Source organism: Peromyscus eremicus, chromosome 15 (genome assembly GCF_949786415.1).
Source record: "Peromyscus eremicus chromosome 15, PerEre_H2_v1, whole genome shotgun sequence".
NCBI classification, from domain to species: domain Eukaryota; kingdom Metazoa; phylum Chordata; class Mammalia; order Rodentia; family Cricetidae; genus Peromyscus; species Peromyscus eremicus.
The window spans coordinates 35,304,588-35,318,356 of NC_081431.1; the positions used below are offsets into that span (position 1 = coordinate 35,304,588).

General features: G+C 35.5%; 1 protein-coding gene and 1 non-coding gene across 5 annotated transcripts in view; both read right to left on the reverse strand.

Moving 5' to 3' along the window:
* Positions 1–829: 829 nt before the first annotated feature.
* The window catches only part of Cop1 (COP1 E3 ubiquitin ligase), a 129,632-nt gene continuing 116,692 nt past the window's right edge, over positions 830–13,769 (reverse strand). For all 4 annotated transcript variants that reach the window (XM_059281137.1, XM_059281136.1, XM_059281140.1 and 1 more), the window contains exons 19-20: positions 3,142–3,186; positions 830–1,150 (exon numbers count right to left, since the gene is read on the reverse strand). In XM_059281137.1, the coding sequence (XP_059137120.1) occupies positions 1,133–1,150; positions 3,142–3,186 (63 nt within the window). In that variant the 3' untranslated portion in view covers positions 830–1,132. The remainder of the gene's footprint in view (positions 1,151–3,141; positions 3,187–13,769) is intronic.
* Positions 12,912–13,051, reverse strand: LOC131925884 (small Cajal body-specific RNA 3). The gene has a single exon (XR_009383384.1). It is a non-coding gene; the product is annotated as a small Cajal body-specific RNA 3 (non-coding RNA).

Below are 13,769 nucleotides of genomic sequence, written 5' to 3' on the forward strand. Positions count from 1 at the left end.
TAAGTCAGGGGCTTGCAGATAATGAGCTGCCATGCTCATTTGTCCATATATCTGTGGCTACTTTTCTGCTGCACCAGTGGAGCAAGCTCAGCAGTTGTAACAGAGACCACATCCCCAGCAAAGCCTAAAATAGTTCCTATCTGTCCCTTTACAGAAAAGGTCTTCTGACCTTGCTCCAAGTCACTCATCAGTCTTGGCCAGTACAATCTGATAGGTCTGGTTAAAAGAAAAGCTGATTTGGTTTTATCAAAGGCTTATTGGTGCCAAAGAGAACTAGTTGTAAGGACCATCCCTCCTTTTTTACTTGATCTCAGTAAGTCAAACTCTTAGATCTTTGACCAGCTCTGGAGGGACCCAAAAGATAATGATAATCTCATCAGGGTACATAGAAAGAGATTCTTAATCTTTTTTATTGCAATCATTAAACTCACTGGAAGGAATCCACACATTTCATCTTTTGTTCATGTTGATATGCACAATTCCAAAAGGGGTGGGAAAAACAACTTTAAAATTACTCGCCAGTACATTTTTTTTCTTTTAAAATAAGATTTATTTTCATTTTAATGTGTGAGCATTTTGCCTGGATGTCTGTACGTATACCACATGCATACCTGGTGCACCAGGAGGCCAGAAGAGGATGCCAGATCTCCCACTGGAGCTACAGGTAGCTGCGAGGTACTTACTCAGCAGGTGCTGAGAACTGAACCTGGATCCTCTGTAGGAGCAGCCAGTGCTCTTCTTCACTGAGCCTCTCTCCTGCCCCAGGCAGTACCTTCTCTACAGCCCACACCTGCTACTTCTTCAAAAGACTCTCACCACACCTGACAAATGCATTCCCAGCTCAGCTGTGGCTCAATAAACTTTTATTATTTTTATTTAAAAGAATTTGTTTCCCTATCACAAAAATTAGCCACACTGCCAACAGCGAAGTTCATGGTTACACTGATGGCGGAGAATTCTCTGGGTATTCCCAATGTCTCAATGGTGTAAAAGGAGGAAAGAAGGTACTCAGAACAAATCCCAAACCCAGGCTGACTTTGGAGAGACATCACATGCCATTTTTTTCTTTCTCATCATCAGCTGCAGATGGTTTTTCGGGAGGATCAAACACAATTTGACTTCAGGAATCCCTTCACACCAATTCTAGCACCTAATGGGGGAAATAGAAGGAAAAGTTCTATAGAGTTGTTATAAAACATACAGAGTTTAATGACACTTTACTGTATGTACCACTGGAAAACCAAATAAAAATACCTACTAACTGGTATAATGTCAAAGAACTGAAAGGAACCAGATGTTCATTCCTTCTTTCAATTCAAGCACGGCATGAAAAATTTCAAATTAGTTATTGCACTAGTCAGGGAGCCTTTAAAGTGAACTATGTGAAACTGAAGGATACAAATGGGCTGAGGTGAAGCATGCACAGAATATCTTGGGAGTATTTTCTGGTATCTAAATATACTCTTAAGGAAAAATATTGTTACGGATTTTAGTATTTCTTCTCTTAATAAGCACTAGGTTGCCAACATTAAGGCAACATTAGCAATCAAGATTTAGAGGATATCAATGTTGCCTTTCCTGTTGATTTCAATTTCAATGTCAACCATCTGGTATCAAAATACGTAGATTTTTAGTGTTAAGTTATTAGCATGACATAAAAGTAAGCTGTGATGACATTAAAATTAAAAGTGAGGAAACAAGGAAGGAAATGGCTAAGAAAGGACTGAGAACATGAAAGTGGTTGTGAGACTGTCAAGGACTGTTCCACGGACACTGTAACTTTACGTCATAAAAACCTGAGATGTGCAACCCTTCACCTTCTCTTGAACTTCATGATGCTTTTTGTGTGCACGTTGTAGTACATTAGGGTTCTCTGAACATGACAGGCCAATGCTGAAAAATCTTGTTTGGTTCTGTGAGTCTACAGGATTCCATTATAGCCTTGGAGTTACTATAGGGATGTTAATAATTCCATTTGCTCCGTATGTCTAGACTGTTGATTAAGGTGTTCCATTTTCAATCCATGCCTTGCCAAGAGAATGTGAAACTAGGGACTAGGGACTTCAATCAAATTCCAAGCCCTAGTGTTAATCTTGCTTGAGACCTCCAGAAAGGAACTAATGCTGATCAGTGCAAAGGCCTTGTTTTCATTGAAGTTGTGGTCCCTCTTAAGAAAAGATATTATCAAATAGACTATGTGCCTGAAAAAGGCAACTGTCATATGAGTTACCCTGACTAGTTACCAATGCAGTTCTTCCTTGAGTTTGTATGTTTCATCTTCACAGAATGTGCTTAGTTTGAATTTGCTCCCTTGATGCTTTGGGCAACTGTGCATTTATGAATTAAAGGAAATTGTGGCAAAATAAATGTCAAGATAGACACAGTATAAAAAAATGCTTTGTGAAATTTCCAGAAGAACATATCGAAGGAAGATGTTCTCTCAGAATATGTGTTAGCTAAATTTACGTATTTAAAAATCTCCATCCAAACAAGGTTTTGTTTAGAAAAATTTCACTGCTTAGCTTAGCATTTATTTACATAAATAATGCATTATGCCCAAGGGCTAAATACTACAAGTTATAATCAAATGAAAGTTTGATGTCCTTGAACTACTAACTAAAAAAAGATCATATGCAGAAAACTATGACTCTGTCACTCAGACTGTGCTCTCGGGTTCATAGATTTTCAGATTACAGAACACTAAAATTTCCTCTCCAAGCTGACTCCCAGCTTAGCAAGGAGGGATTAAAAAAAATCTACTTGCTATGGAAGTGAAGAAAGAGAAACACGAGGAAGAACAAAGCACAGATGAAGAGAGCAAATACATCTGTACCCAAGATTCTACCACAGACTGACTGTGTACTAGATAGCCTATGTATGGCTATGTTGGTCCAGAGTAAACGCTCAAAAGTCCTCATCTGTTTATCTGACCATTTATCAATCCATGTAGCCCAGCCCCAAGAAGCATGATCATCTCCGTAACTGCAAGCTACCTATTTCTTTCAATACCAATTAAGTCATTTCTGAGGACTGAAACCCCTAATTTGAAATAATCACGAAGGCTCAGTACAGCTGTATATTTCCAAGAACCTGTTAAGAAAAGGATCTGAGTTTAAATGGGGGGTATATGAAATGGCTTACCTTAATTGTACCCTGGCTGTTAGCAGCAATCAGCACATTAGACTCCTAGGGGGGAAAAAAAAACAAAAACAAGAGCTTTAGAAACAGAGGAGGATTTCCTGCAGGGCAGTTGAAGAGAATAATTTCTTCTTCACCCTTCTTCCTCTACTTCACCCTAAGATACCAAGGGAATCGAAAGTGGAAAGACAGCTTTTAGCATATGTAAAGTTAACTTGAAAAACAGTGAGCATCTGCTTCTCTAGAACATTCTCTATTAATTGAGTCTTTACCATAAAATACAAAGAACTGACATGTTAGTATCTAGTACAAATCTCCATGGGCAGATATGTACAACCAGAAAAACATGGATAGCAGAATATTCATCTTACAGAAAGAAAGCTTGTTTCATTTTTTTCCCCAGTAAGATATTCCTCTATTCAACCTGTGTGTTAGTAACAGTTTTGTAATAACCTCAGTGAGAATTTATGTCACAAAGTACTTTCATGTTTTAAGCCTTAAGGGGAAAAACCCCATTTGTTTGGAAAGCAGGAAAGGGTAGGAAGAGAAACAATCTCAGGGTTCAGACATATCTCCGGAGAGTATGTAGCTCCAGAACTCAGAGATGCACTGAAGTCTTGCTCACAAAGATAGGCAGCTAAGTGGTGGACAGACTTTTAAGACTGTAATACAAACCATATGGCTAACAGACAAAATCTAAATGATAGCTCCGAGAACCAGACAAAATGGCCATGTTTTAATGAAGACTGGAATCTGCCTGAATATCCTTTACTTAAGGTTTCATGACCAAAGTATAAGCAGAAATAAATTTATAATCTGTATAAGAATGTCACATTAGCCAAGCTGAATTATAAACTTAGTTTCCTTGTATGACATAAGAAATATGTATTTTACAAATATATATTTCTTTTTTAAAATTTCTTTGATTTTTTTAGGTAAAGAAAGCTCCATCTGAAAACTACTTTTTTGTTACTACCTTTGTATGAGCAAATAAATAATTGGTTCTATTGTCACAGTTTTGAGAGAGATTAGAATACCCTTCAATGTAGTCAGTGGAGACAGCATCCAAGGTCACACTTGTATCAAGAGAAACAAGATGTGAGAATGGGCACTGCTAATCTTTTGCTAGTTGGGTGTTTTTCTTGCAATGGTAGGATGGAGAATGCAGGTTCACTGAGAGCTAGTTCAGATGTTTTCTTTGGGTAATTACAATACTGAGAGGGTGTGTGAAGTGAAAGTTCAGACATTTTCTTTGGGTGATCACACACACTATCGATGCTGTCATACTGAGAAGGTGTGTGAAGTGAAAGGACCAGGAAGCAAATGGGATTATTTACTCTTTCACTGATCTGAGTTTACAAAGATCAGGAGGCAGAATTCTTACACCTGCCTCAGAAAACAGTAAAACACTGAAACAAAAGCTGTCTGTGTGATACCAAAATCACCTCTAGAGTACCCAGAAAAGACTGGCTTGCAAAAAGTAACAAGAAATAAAGAAAGAAAAACAAAACCAAAAAAACTCCAATCAATTGGTTGCTGCTTAAGAAGGGTTAAAACTCCACACTTTCCGAGAAGGCTAATGCTAGAACAGATACCTCGGTACCAGGGCCCTTAAGAACCATCCATTGCTATGGGAACATATGATATAAGGACAATGAAAAGCTTTCAGATTTAGCATTAGTACTTTCTTTCATTTTGGTTCTAGTGACTTTTTAATGTAAAGAGGAAGGCAGAGGTGAACATGAGGACTGACTTTGACTAGCAGGGAACCCCTTTCTGCCATGCACTGAGACTATAAATTATGTAATTCAGTCATATGATTCCTGGGGCAAGGAAACATGGGAAAGTATGATATATACAGATTGAGTATTCTTGTCTAGAACAAGACTCAAATATAAAAATACAATTCCTTATGTTGGTGTTCAAAAGTTTCAGTATTTGGATTAGAACCCTAACTTAGAATATCTCACAATATACAAGTTTAGAGTTAATATATAAACAGGGCAATTTATCTAAATGACCACACAAGAGGAGTTTGAAGTCTACAGCATGCTAGATCAAGGAATAAGACATCTGATAACTACCCACTGTGCACAAACACGTCTTGTTTGCAATCTTAGTATTGCCATTTATAGATGATGTAACTGTTGTTGCCAGAGGTTAACTCCTAACACCCCCGGTCCACGGAGACAGATAAGTAATACACAACCTATTAACAAGTCAATGTATAAACTGAGTTAGCTCAAATGGTCTTTCAGGATTGACATATACATAGCACAGTGTCCTAAGAATTCTTACACACACTCAGAACTATTCAAAGTAGAAAACAATGAAATAAAAAAATAACATCATCACATCTTAGTACACCCTTCCTCCAAAGACCATACAAAGGAGAAATTTAGTACTAGATTTTTTTTTTCAATTTAACAGAAAAACAAAACCAGAAACTTTACTTCTGTTATTAGAGGTTATTACTTAAAAGCTTTGAACAAGCCAAGCCATATTTGCATTCTGGGTGACTGGTGTTTGCTTGCTATAATTATAGTCTTGCTAGGTGGAGATTTTACTTGTGAAATAAAAATGACAGCAATTCTCATTATTTGTTTTCTTTTTTGTGTAGCTTACTGCAAAACTCTCCTCAAAGACAGCTAGTACATTGTGTCCACTTTTTCTCCATCTAAAGATTAAGAAAGACAATGGAAAACTTAGCAGGGTTTTTTATAAAAACAGAAATCACATATACCAAATTCGTCAATAATGCCAGTGCAGTGTTCTCTCTACAATAGTGCTTAACAAAATCACTATGTTAAAATCCTAAGTAACCTGACCAAGAATAAGTATTTGCTTAGTTTAAGTTTGAGAATTTATTCCTAGAGAGATATAATTATTTGAAACGTGAATACATTTTATTATATAATAGGCACATATGCAAGCACACATATACAAATAAAATACGCATAAATAAACAACTATTATTTCTGGCCAGGACATAGTAAACAATTGGGATCTGTTCTTCTACTATGAGTAACTAGAAGAGTGAACAAAATATATATGGCACCACTGGAGTATAGACAGCATAGTACTCTAATCCCTGAGAAAAGAAACCAATACTGTGAGGCTCCTAAACACCCTGGAGCTTTCTGCTTAGAGGCAATTTCTGGACCATAAAGTAGAAAAGGGGAATCTAAATATAGCATAGAGAAATCTAAGCAGAAGATGGGGGCTCACTGAATTGAGAAGGCCAAGAATGATTTAAGAGTACTGGGAGGTTGCAATAACCATGGTTGGACTAGAATTTGTATGGAAAATATCATGAAGGAGGAAACTACAAAGAAGCAGTGCTTCAGTAATTTGCCTGGGGGTCAGTTCTCCTTGATTCTAGGTCTGAATAATAAACTTTACTTTTATATGGTAAAACTACACAGTGACAGGAAAATAACAGTAATTTTAAAAAAGCAAAACTAATGTTAATCCACATTATCAAATCCCAGTCAGATCAGAGGATGACTTAAGCTGTGTACTCCGTTCAGTATTCGTAAGTGGATTTCCTCAATTTACCTTAATAAATTTCCCTAATACTTCTTAAACAGACTCCCATGGCTTTATATATCATTTGATATCCCAGGCACTAAAATAATAAATCACTATGAATAACTTTATGCCAATAAGATTGACAAGTAATAAAAATGCAAAATAGCTCAATAGGACAGAAGGAAAAGATGGTGACTAAGGAGTGAGGAACATTTTCAAACTTAGTTTATGAATGAAACAACACCAGAGAAAGTCATGAAAATAAAACTAGCCAATTTAGGTAGGATTTATGCTGACATTAACTTGGTGTCTAATATTAACAAATCAATGACAGGCGCAGGGTATAGTTCTCTGCTACAGGAAAGCTTAGCATTTATACAAGACCCTAGGCTCAATCTCAAGCATCAAAAAATTTAAAATATCAAAGAATACAATTCATTACATTGAGAAGAGAAAAATCACATTTAATATAAAATTCACTTGAATTTATTACTAACATAATAAAAATTTTATTCAAGGTGATAAATTATCTATATATAAATGTGTAAATACATTATAAAAGCACCACATCCTTATACTAAAAACAATATAGAAATCAGAAGGAAGTAAAGCTATCCTCACTTGCAAATTACATGTCTATCTATGTACAAAATCCTAGTGAGTATCTACTGGAACTATTAAACTGACTCTTGGAGGAATGTACATCATTTACATGAAAATAAATTTTTTTAAACCAGTTATAAATGACAAACACATGGAATTTTAAAAATGTTACTTATAGAAGCATCTAAAACAATTACCTACTTACAGATAAAGACCTAATATTAAAAATTGTAAAACAATTCTGCGAGTTTCTTAAAAACAAACCTACATATATTTATGTACATGGGTCAGATAGTGTTTAAAATATTAATTATTTTTGCAATCACAATAAAAGTTTTACATACTTTTAAAATAGAAAATTAAAGGTTAATCCTAGCATGTCACCAAAGAAAAGAACTATAACAGCTAAGAAAATGGAAAGCTCAAAAACAAATCAGTATGTGATCATGCAAATTTATAAAAGAACTTGGCAAGAATAATTAGTATTACAAAGAGTACTGAAACAACCATTGTTTACTTCTCTAGTTGGCAGTGTGAACCTAGGAGAGCAGAGCCTAAGAATGAGGTGTACTAAAGTCTTATTCAATAGTCAACTTTATTTAGAGCATCAGACAATTTACACTCAGGGTTAAGAATCACATGAGTAAAGTGTCTAATCACAAGGATAAGTAACACGTGGCAGGCATAGAGGCATATAAACAAGTAACAATAGCCAGTTGTAATGAATTAAAAGTCAACTCACTCCTAACTGCCACACCTGAGAGGGGCACAACAGCACATTCCAAGAACAATTCCTTGTTTTTGAAGAAACTGAGGCCACAAGACTCTTGCCTGGTTTTTTTTTTTTTGAAATTTTTCCCACAAGCACTCAGAATTCCCCTCACATGACTCCATTCTTGGACTGTGTTCTGACAAACCATATTTATGAAAAGCAATTGTATGTGTGCTGAAATGCATATTAAAAAAACCCCTCAATCTTTATACATTGTATCACCTTAAAAATTATTTCTAATGGATTAAACACATAAATGTAAAAACCAGCAAAATATAAGATAAAAAACCCACAGAAAAGAATGTTTGAGTTTGAAAATATTCTTAGAATGCAAACAAACAAACAAAAAAAAAACAAACAAAAAACAAAACCCAAAAACCAAAACTACCTTAAAAATGCTGACAGTTTAAGAGTGTAGTCCCTGGTAAATGGACTACACCCCTGTGGAAGTCTACATCCAAGAATATATGGGCAGCACAAACTAGACTTGATGGGTTAAAAAAAAGCCAAACAACTAAACTAAAAAGAGGGCACCGAAGCTGGATGGGTAGAGAGTATGGGAGTAGGGGTGGAAGTGGGAGGAATCGGAGAAGAGGTGAATATGATCTATGATCAAAACACATTGCATAAAATTCTCAAATAACTAATAGAGAAAAAATTGCATGACTGAGTTTAAGAGGACAAATAAAACCATGGAGTTTATGACTATCTTCATAAAAGTGTTGACAAACTTATCTCATCAAATTTTAACATAACTTACACTTACCAGGATAAATTAAACTGACAATGTCAAATGTGAGCAAGGATAAGGAACAATTAGGATATCATAGTTTGCTGATAAGAATGAAAAATAATACAACTTTGGGAAAAAGTGAAAGTTCCTTACAAAGTTAATTGCATAACTATCCTATAATGTAGCAATTCTACCCTGTAGATGTATGTATGCAAAAGAAAGGATACTAAACCATATAAATATTTATTACTCAAAACAGTTCAAAACCAGAAATAGGTTTTATATCCAAAATGGGTGAACACAGTTATAAATCAAAATGCTGCTTTGATTAAAAACAACAATAACATAAAACTATATATACAAGGAATGACAACAAAACAGGCTGAAGAAATCAGACAAAAAGAAAGAATGTATTATATTATGTTGTTTCTATTATATGAAAACCAAAATATATATGCTGTTTCTAAGGAAAACCAAAACCAGGAATCAGCTTGTGGAGACTAATAAATACATCAATAATGGCTTCTATCTTATTGAACTAGTCATCTTGGAGATGGAGAAAGGGATCTTACAAAAGCATTTAACAAGTACAACAGGCCTGGAGAGATGGCTCAGAAGTTAAGAGCACCGACTGCTCTTCCAGAGGTCCTGAGTTCAATTCCCAGCAACCACATGGTGGCTCACAACCATCTGTAATGAGATCTGGCACCCTCTTCTGTGTACATAATAAATAAATAAATCTAAAAAAAAAACCCAAAACAAAACAACAAACAAACAAAAAAACAAAACAAGTACAAGAGAGCCTCAACTTGATTCACTACATATAGACATCTTTTAAATTTTATGCATCCATACACAGACATTTCAAATCACATACATGCACACACACACAGGCCTTGTGAAATTGCCTTCTAACTATCAAGTATTTTCAATAAAAGAAAGGATCTGGCTATAGAATGAAGGTGGTAGGAGGTAGTGTTCCTCAGTCAATGTACATAGCTTTTGCTGGGCCAAATGTACCCTTCTTTGATATCTGGGAGAATGGAGTTTCTTCATCAAAAGGGAACAAGATCATCCCATTACATTTCAATCCCTTACTTCCTCTCCACTTAGGCATTCTTGCTAAAAGATCATCTAGGATAATACTAAATGATGATGGTTATTATTTGACTGACAGAATAAATCCTTTATTATACCTCAGTTTTTTGATTCATTCAAACAGATACCTGGTCTTTTTAACAAACCTAACAAATACGAGGAAAGGATTTACAATGCTAATCAAAAGGACTTTTATGTTCAGTTGCCTTATCATAGCTTCAATTCTGAGACTGAGCTTCATAATTAAGTCCTTTCTGTGTGTGGATCGAGGGGTTGTGTAAGGAGCTGGCTAGAGGTTTTATTTAGGCTATTTCTCGTGAATCTGGAACTTGACATTTCAGTTAGACTGTTCTGCCCTTGGGATCTGGGTTGGAGGCACATGATGGCATGTTTAGTTTTTGACTTGAGTACTATGTATCCACCTTTGAGAACTCATGCTTGTGTAGGAAGCACTTCACCCACTGAGTCATCTCAGCTCAAACTGAGACTTTTCTGAACGAGCAATGAAAATATTTTATACTGATATCTTTTTCATTTTCTCTCTATGGGTACTTAGACTGTATGTCTGTGCATCATGTGAGTGCGGTACATGACGGGGCCAGAAAAGGCACTAAATGTCCTAGAATTGAAGTTACACATGTTTGTGAATCACCACGTGAGTGCTGGGAATCAAACCTGCATCATCTGGAAGAGCAGCCAGTGTTCTTAACTGCTTAATCACTTCTCCATCCTGATTTTTTTTTTTTTTAAATAATCATTCTAAGAAAAGGTATGTCATTCTAAGTGCTGGATAGTTCCTACTAACTTTATTGCCAGATATAAGAAATGTATAGTAATTAATTAGATAAAAATTATGTATGAATCTGTACTTCAAATATTGAGCTTATTCTAATGCAATTGTAAAAAAACACATAAAACATCAGGAATAAATTAGCCACTGATATTTATCTTTACTAAATATGTAAGAAAATCAGCATTAAAAACTGGTAAAACTGCCCCCAGGAAAATAGTCATTTAATACACAGAGGTTTTTCATAGAACTTCTAAGATGTTTTAACATTCTGAAAAAAAAAATTTACTATTTCAAAAACTTCTTCAATCAGTTCAAAATACCCTAAACTTGTGACTATCATTTTAGTGCACTTCCGTGACTGTCCTGGGAACTGAATTCAGGGCCTTGTGTTTGCTAGGTAAACACTATAACTGAGCTCAGCCACATGCTTGTTATTTTAAAACATGTATATGCAGTCAGATGAATACAAACATAAACTCTCAGAGAAGGAAAAGAAAGACCTACCCCAACCATGAACCTACCTTCACTGGAATCAACAGATTCTCTCTCCTTTCCTTCCTGGCCTCCATTTACCCCTGTTAAGATTTACCCTTTAGATCTGGGTCCTCAAAGGTCCTAATGTCACAATAAGAATATCACTAATAAGCTGTCTTCAGTGGTGAATATTAAAAAAATTTAAGACACAGGTCCCAACCTAACATAAAAAAGTACATATTACACCTGTGATTATCTCCAGGTTTGGCATGTGATCATTCCTTGGCCACCAAAGTAGTTATAGACAATCTTAAAGTATAACAATATAGACAGGTTGTGTAATTAATGATACTGGCACAGTGTACAGAATTATTATTAATATGGGGAAAAGTTGGTTCCTATAATTATCCATCTGGTTAGACAGATTTCATCTAATAGCTTTTAGAGACATTGGTGGCTGAGAAAATTAAGAGAGGCACATACCATGTCAAAAGGGTAAAGATATACACATCCAATTACACACAAACATAAACTGGTGGCACGCAGCAAGAAGATACCCTCAAAAGGGCACTCTAAAGGATTTTAATAACAAAGGAAAAATACATTACTTGGCCTTGGTTGAATCATATCCCTGATATATATTTGCAAACATAAATTAAGATAGTTGGTCACAAGTCATATGCTTTTTTCCTTGAGTTTTACCTACATAATAATATCACTGACTTTTAGTCAGGTCATTATAGAAAAGGATCTTGGTTCTAGATTAGAATTTATTATGCTAAAAAATCCAGGGAGAATAAATATAACGACTAGTTATATTTATTCAAGATTGCTTATTGAAATGAAGAACAAACTTGGATTTCTAACAGGACTAGAAAAATCAGCAAACTGTTATAACAACTGTCTCATGCAGAATTTGCTCAAAGAAAGAAATATGGGAAGTTGAGAACCACAAACAAGGATCTTTCCACAATTAATTACAAATAAGACCAGTTGAGGTGGGCTCACAGCACACCCTGATGCTGTGGGCCAATCAATTTCTGCCCAGGCTCCTTTCCTCCTATCCTTCTCCCCAAAACTTAGACGCAAACAATCAAGACTTCACACTTAGTACTAAGAATCAAGAACTTTCTTTGGAAATAGTCATTTCCAAACTTTGTTTATAGAGTTAAAGAGTATACATCTATATTTTGCTTTTTTATTAAACATAGGGACTCACTCTAGCCCAGAACAGTCTTGGACTAATGGCAGTTCTTCTGCTTTGGCTTCTCACATGCTTGGATTACTGAGTCATCATGTGTAGCAAGAAAGCAATTTTAATAAAAAGAACTTCAAGAAAGGTACTTTCAATAGCCCCTCTGTATATAAAATGTTGATAACTGATAACTTTGGATTAATTAACCCAACCCAATCACTAGAAAAATAGCAATTCTATATACACTGTACATCCTGGTTGTAGGTTCTTCAAATAAATAAGCCAACAGTAACATCTATTTTCAAAAACTATCAACTAACCTGTAATCCCTGTACTTGAGTAGTAGAGGCAGGAATTCACGGCTAATGTGGGTGACAACAGACCTTGTTTCAAAGAGCATAAAAAAAAAAAAAAAAGGACCAGAACACAGACAAGCGAAATCCATACAATACTTCAGATGGTTGAGCTAGCTTTCCTTGGTTTTCTTTTTTGTTTGCTTCTATAATCTAGTACACTCAATCAGCAAAGATATTGAACAAAATAGTAAGGAAAACAATAGAGTGGTAATTCAGAAAATGTATGGAGGGGAACGATCAGACTTAGCCAGCTGTCCTAAATCAGACAGAGACCTCCATGTTCATGTAGGATCACTGCCTTCTGCAGACAAAAGGTATTTTCTCCTTTGTCTACAAGGTTGACACCGCAGCTTCCACTGTTAGTGTGTTTTATATTAGTATGACATTTGTTAGTCCTTTTATATTCTAATTCTTTATGTACTTTTATATTATTCCAATTTCTAACTGCTTTCTCATTTAGATACATCTTAATACATTAAAACAAAGTTAATGAAAAAAATCAGGATCCAGATAATAGAAAAGAACCATTAAAAAGGCATATTTATCAAGCAAAGGCAAAGGCAGCTAGTCAGGGAGAAAAACTCTAAAGTATGTACTGTACAGGAAAGAAGGATGGAGATACACAGACACATATACACCTCAGTCATTCCAATGTTAAGAGGCCCATATCACTTTAATTATCTTTGCTACTCAAGATATCTACAGACACTTTCAAGTTCTATCACATGCCAAACTCTCATACTTGACAGTATCTTGAATAAGATTGACAATACTGTATCCACAATGATATTTACAACAAGGAAATGATTTGTACTGCTGATGAATATTAAAAACTTGAGAGAACTGCACTTCTTTCTTTAAAAACTGATTTATTTATATGGATGTGTACTTTGCCTGCATGTGTTTATATGCACCATGTGCCTGCAGAGGCCAGAAAACATCTAGCAAAGGGTGTAGTGGGGTGGAGTGCAAGGTGAGGAGCTACTGACAGCTGATGACTTCTGGAGGAGGGAAAGCCAGTTTTCTTTAAGAGTGTGGCCCCTGGTAGGCCAATTGTCTAGTGGATGATCCCACAC